At 42.9% G+C, this 6,261-nt stretch overlaps 2 protein-coding genes across 2 annotated transcripts in view; one reads left to right on the top strand and one right to left on the bottom strand.

Annotated features, from left to right (window-relative positions):
* Nucleotides 1–1,103: 1,103 nt before the first annotated feature.
* On the bottom strand, nt 1,104–4,251 carry trim59 (tripartite motif containing 59). Its single transcript, XM_058745290.1, has 3 exons — nt 4,237–4,251; nt 3,784–4,122; nt 1,104–1,688 (listed from the first exon to the last, which is right to left on the bottom strand). Exons 1-3 carry the CDS (start codon nt 4,249–4,251, stop codon nt 1,104–1,106), a joined length of 939 nt encoding a protein of 312 aa, XP_058601273.1.
* Nucleotides 4,252–5,732: 1,481 nt separating this feature from the next.
* Nucleotides 5,733–6,261, top strand: part of mfrp (membrane frizzled-related protein) — a 24,292-nt gene continuing 23,763 nt past the window's right edge. The window contains 1 exon segment of the mRNA XM_058799618.1: nt 5,733–6,162. Within this exon segment, the coding sequence (XP_058655601.1) occupies nt 5,821–6,162 (342 nt within the window). The 5' untranslated portion in view covers nt 5,733–5,820.

Raw genomic sequence — 6,261 nt, forward strand, 5'->3', positions numbered from 1 at the left:
AATCATTTGTAGTAGCACAAAGAGTAGAAAAAATTAGACATGAATATAAAGTTCTTACAATTAAGATGAAAAGTAGGTCCCAAATGTCTTGATTAGATTAATTTCGACATCTCATTGTTCTCATCTAGTCAGTGTGGTCCATATATCTACAAGCCCAATGGCTGCATCTGAAATCACACATTTACCTACTATATAGTAGGTGAGGAACAGTAGGAAGTATGTCTGAATTCACAGTAACTCATAAAATAGCAGGCAGAAAGTACTGCTACTTCCAGTGTGATTCTGAAGAGTGCATACTATATACGAATGTAGCCCATCCAGATAACATTCATACTATATAGAATGTACTCTTCATAGTTGCGAAGCAATTATTTATTCAGAAATTACCTACTCAAGAGAGTATGTAATTTCGGATGCAGTCAATGGCTAAGCGGTGGGAAGATGGCATCATGGGTAATGTAGTTTATTTGTACTGCAGTTACAGACTTACTCATCTTTTTTTATAGTAACAGACTGTTTTATAAATCACATGATTTAAAATAAACAACACATTCTTCTGAACTGAAAAACACTGGTTGTCTGAACAGCAGATGTTGAAGGGGTCGAGACATGGGTCCTGATGATGATTACATCATTTTGAGTTTGTAATCCATGCGCAATTTGATGCAACGTTCACAAAGCAACTGTTAAAATTGATGTTAGCTGTATTAGATCAGACCGCGACTGCATCACAAAGCTTCAGAATGCTTTGTCTATAAATAATGGTTTTATATTTACGGATGTCATCAAAACACTCACGTGCAATACTTTTTCCCTTATCTAATGATGTTAGATGTTATTGACGTTTTTGTGCACACAACTTTAGCATATGTACATGAATGTTACAATAACACAGGCATGTCAGGCGCCCTGTAAATGATGAGCGTTCAGTGTGGGTTAAATCTGTATCAAAGATGAGCTGCAGTGTTTGTACATAATTGGCCTTATTCTTGAATGAGCAGAACATGTGTGAATGGTTTGTACAAACAAACCCGTTTGACCCAGAAATGCATTCAGCTCGTGTTTCACAGGCTGAATATCTGCATTATCTCCAGCATTGAACACTAGTGCAGTGCTTTGAGAAAGCTGAGCAGATGCTGGTAGGCGTTTTCTCCAAAACTAGAAATAAACGCATTTAATTTGGTGTTGATGTTCTGTAGCAGACAGCAGAAGAATGTCCCAATCTCATAGAGCGGCTGGGTGAGTTCACTTGAAACGTTTTCCACTGCATGAAAGAGACCAGGAAACCCCAGAGTGCTTCCACACACTGAATGTAAACACAGCGCTGTGAGGACCAGCATGAGCAGCAGCAGCACGACTGCTGGAGGTGAAAGACGACGCCGGAGCGGAGCTCCATCAGCAGCCTGAGCACTGGCCGTCGAGCACCTGTGCGTATGGCATGAGATTTCAGGAACAGGAGCGTCTCTCAGACCTCTGATGGTCACGTCAGACCAGTGCTCCTCAAAGAAGCGCTCTGCGCGCGGAGCCACGTGAAGGCTGGGGACCTCGGGCAGCGGCGTCTGGATCAGAGCGTTCACCCGCTCCCTCAGCTGATGCACCGTCTCCAGATACGCCAGCGGACTGTCCTCGCTCTCCACGCTGGAGCTGAGCGACATCAGCTCGCTGTGCTCCTCCTGCATGTCCTTCACCTGTCAACGAGAATCTGATGACTTGTGCTCTGCTTTTTTGGTGGGACATTTGGTGCTGAACTGACCACTTCTACTTGTGAGCAAGCTCGGCCTATCCAAATTTCTCCTTGACTAATCCCAACTTAATTAGTGAAATAATACAGAAATCCAATTCTTCTTCATGCCTGGTTGACCCTGCACCAACATTCCTTTTGAAACACTGAACCTGTCATTTCCAGTGTCACTCAAAACTGCTGCTGTTACTCCTATTCTTAAAAAGCCAAATCTGGACCCAACTGGCTACGCTAAATATCGCCCAATCTCAAAACCTACCGTTTGCAAAAATCAAACTGCAGTCATTTCTGGCTCTCAATGATCATTTTGATATATTTCGGTCAGGTTTTCACTCACAACACTGTACTGAAACTGCTATGGTAAGGGTTATAAACAAACTCCTCCTTTCTGGTGACCTGGGCAATCTTTCCATACTCTTATTACTCAATCTCAGCTCAGCTTTTGATACTCATAAACTATTACTCATGCGCCTTTCAGATATTGGCATCTCAGGAGCTGCATTCTTTTCCTCCAATCTGACAGACAGACAATACTACATCATGCATTACTATAAATTTCCCACTGTCCCTCTCAAACAGGGTATGCCACAGGGCTCAGTTCTAGGAACACCTATTATTTATTATTTTCATCATGCCCCTCGGACAAATTATTCTCTACCACGGTTTTCAGTACCACTGCTATGTCGACGATATTCAGATATACACTGCTTGCCGACCTGATTCTGTTCATCTGACTGCATCAACGAGTTAAAGACCTGGCTTAACTCCAATTCTCTCAGTTTGAATTTGACAAAAACCGAAATCTTACTTGTCGGTCCCCCACCTGCAACAAAAAACATAACTAATGCCCCTAGATTTGACCTTGAAGCTACATCAATTATTCCATCTGCCACCAGCAAAAACAGGTATCATTCTTGACTCGTCACTAAACCTAGATGCATTATATCAGTTAACTCTCCAAAGCTGCATTTTTTTTTCAGCTTCACCACTTGCTAAACTCTGTTCCTTCGTCAGCCCAAAAGATGCTGAATCATTATGCATTTATCACATCTCGCCTCGATTACTGTGAAGCTCTTTTTTCTTTTTTTCCATCTCCCGTCTGCAATATATTCTAAATTCTGCTGTGAGAATGTTAACTTACACTGAACGGTCTGCTCATGTCACTCCTATTCTGTTTAACCTGTGTCCTCTCGTATTATGAAATTCTTCTGCTTGCTTTTAAGTCACTCTGTGGTCTTGCTCCTACTTATCCCTCTGACTTACTTTTTCCATATATTCCCTCTCAACCACTTCGATCATCTGGAAGTGAACTTCTTTGTGTTCTGAGATTTTGCCTTTCATCTACAGGAGGCAGGTCTTTCTCTGTTATGGCTCCTAAACTTTGGAATTCCTTACCCCTCTCTTCAGACAATAACCACACGCTGCATGAATTTAAGTCTAAACTCAACCTACAGTCAAACCAAAATTTATTCAGACACCTTCAGCATTTCTCACATTATCGGAGTTTATTTTCTATAGTTTAGAAAATGGTAATAAAATATGACAAGAACTCGAGTTAAACTGCGTCAGAACAAATTCATCTTGATAACTTTGACAGAGAGGTGTAACAAAACATGGTCAGGTCAAAGTGTCAAATCAAATTTTGGTCCCAAATGTTTATCAATTTTACTGGTAGTCCACTGTGTGAAGAAGTTTTGGGTCACAGTTTACTTTATTTTGCTATCCTCACTTACATAAATGAACTATAGTGTCCTGCACCCACTAGTAAAAAATATCTGGTGGCTGAATAATTTTTGGTTTGACTATGTTCAACCAATACTAATGGTCTATTCCTAATGTTTTTTCATAAACTGTTATGGCTTTCTGCTGTATTTGATTGTTTGCACTGCAACTGCAATCGCACATGTCTTGGACTTGGCAAATGTCTATTGTCTATTTATGTATGAAATGATTGTTTATTTGCTATTGTCATTGTGAAGTGTCCTTGAGATTGGGAAAGGCGCTATATAAATTATTATTATTATTATTATTATTATCATTACCTGCTGGATGAGCGGCTCGTAAGCGCGGGCCAGCAGCGCGCTCGCCCGGTCCAGAGCCTGTGTGAACTGCTCCTCCTTCTGGGCCAGGATGAGGTCAAGGCCCTGGAAGAAGCGCGACACGACCTCGCGGTCACTCTGAAGCAGAGCCTGGCTCCGGATCTTCTCCTGCTGCAGGCGCTCGGCCAGACCACACAGCTCCTCCCAGCGCCGGCCCCTCAGCCCCTCCGTCAGCCGGCCCTGGGCCCCGCGCTCCTTCTCGAAGGCCGTCTGGAGGTCATCGATGGCGTGGCCCTGGTGCTGGCCCAAGGTCAGGCAGAAGCCACAGATGAGCTTGCGGTCCTGGACACAGAGTGACCACCACCAAACAAACCAAATATGGGACAATTACTAAGTTTGTGTGGGACGTTACCAACTCTAAAACATAACCTGAAACTGTTATATTTGACCCTTGACCACAAAACCAGTCATAAGGGAAATTAAGATTTATTAATCATCTGAAAGCTGAATAAATAAGCTTCCATTGATGTATGGTTTGTTAGGATCGGACAATATTTGTCTGAGATACAACTGTTTGTAAATCTGGAATCTGAGGGTGCAAAAAAATCTAAATATTGAGAAAATCATCTTTAAAGTTGTTCAAATGAAGTTCTTAGCAATGCACATTACTAATCAAACATTACATTTTGATATATACATGGTAGGAAATTTACAAAATATTTTCATGGAACATGATCTTAATATCCTAATGATTTTTGGCATAAAAGAAAAATGGATAATTGTGACCCATACAATGTATTGTTGGCTATTGCTACAAATATACCTGTGCTGCTTATGACTGCTTCTGTGCTGCAGGGTCACATAAATGACCCTGCAGCACAGAAGCAGTCATAAGCAGCACAGGTATATTTGTAAAAACCTCTGTAAAAACCTTCAGGATATAGACAGAAATAAAAATGTGAAGTTTGGTGTCTGTGAGTGCTACTGAAGTGGAGATTTATGGCTCAGTGTATGAGGAAAAAACTCGTTTTGAGAAAACGACCTTTAAAATTATGTATTGTAATTGAAATATATTGACACAAATAGATAAAGTGCTATAAAATAAACATTTAACAGTGTCTTTTGGATGTTTTCTTTCCACTAGTCTGGAAAAACACTTTTGTGAAAAAACAAAATCTCAAACTTGACCGGTGCATGAAAAACAGTGTCTGCCCTTAAAGCGGTAGTTCACCCAAAAATGAAAATTCTGTCATTAATTAGTCGCCCTCGTGTCGTCCCAAACCCGTGAGACCTTCGCTCATCTTCAGAACACAGATTAAGATATTTGTGATGGAATCGGAGCGCTCTGGTCCTGCATAGACAGCAATGATATCACCACGATCAACACAGAAACACATCAGTAAAAGAGTTCGTGACATCAGGGGTTCAACCGTAATTTTACGAAGCTACGAGAATACTTTTTGTGTGCAAAGAAAACAATAATAATTTATTCAACAATTCTCCCCGAGTTACCGTCTTCAGCCATTTTGGAGAGTACCCCAGAACATAACGTAATTAGAGATGTTTGCGCTCAGGGTAAAGCGCGCATGCGTTGTGATGCTCTTCAAAATGGAAGAAGACGGTGACTCGGAGGAGAATTGTTGAAGAAAGTCGTTACTTTTGTTTTCTTTGTGCACTAAAAAAAACTTTCGTAGCTTCACAAAACTGAAGTTGAGCCGCTGATGTCACATGGGCAGGTTTACTGATGTCTTTATGTTTCTGGGTCTGGGAACACTTCAGTTGCGTTGCAGTCTGTGGAGGCTCAGAGAGCTCTCGGACTTCATCAAAAATATCTTAATTTGTGTCCCGAAGATGAACGAAGGTCTTGCGGGTTTGGTCAGAATTTTCACTTTTGGGTGAACTACCCCTTTAATACGAGGATTAAAAGCCTCAGTCTGCGGTGGTCACTGTACCTGGACGCAGTAGACGTTGAGCGGCTGGCGCGGGTGCTCGGGGCAGGCCGGGGAGCGGGGACGGCCGTCGCTCTGGTACTTCTCCACGATGGCCCGCAGGCAGACGTTGACCGGCAGCGCGTCCAGGCCGCTGGTGGGCAGCTCCGCCACGCTCCGGCAGCTGGGGCACTTGAGCGGCAGACGGAGGGGACGCCAGATGGAGAAGCTGACGGAGGCCTGCAGCACGCTCTCCAGACAGCTCCTGCAGAAGGTGTGCGAGCAGGGCAGCACCCTCGGGTCCGAGAAGAGACCGAAGCACACCGAACACGTCAGGTCCTCCTCCAGATCATCCATCACCGGACACACAGCCGGAGGTCTGCCCTGCCAACACATGTTGAGATGGTTTATATTCAGAGAGAGTGGAGGAGCTGTCCATGAATCATTCACAAAGGTTTACACATCAGTTGATTTCAGATCTGTGTTTGGTTGTTGAACTGTTGGCATTTTTGTTCCAGGCCTTGATTTGGGATAGTTCACCCAAACAAATAAT

The sequence above is a fragment of the Onychostoma macrolepis genome, chromosome 15 (assembly GCF_012432095.1).
Source record: "Onychostoma macrolepis isolate SWU-2019 chromosome 15, ASM1243209v1, whole genome shotgun sequence".
NCBI lineage: Eukaryota > Metazoa > Chordata > Actinopteri > Cypriniformes > Cyprinidae > Onychostoma > Onychostoma macrolepis.

Bases quoted from the DNA above. Each gene is read 5' to 3' on its own strand.
- trim59 (XM_058745290.1), bottom strand. The intron at 1,689-3,783 runs GTAATGATAATA...TCTCGTTGACAG, and splicing joins ACGAGCCGCTCATCCAGCAG to GTGAAGGACATGCAGGAGGA.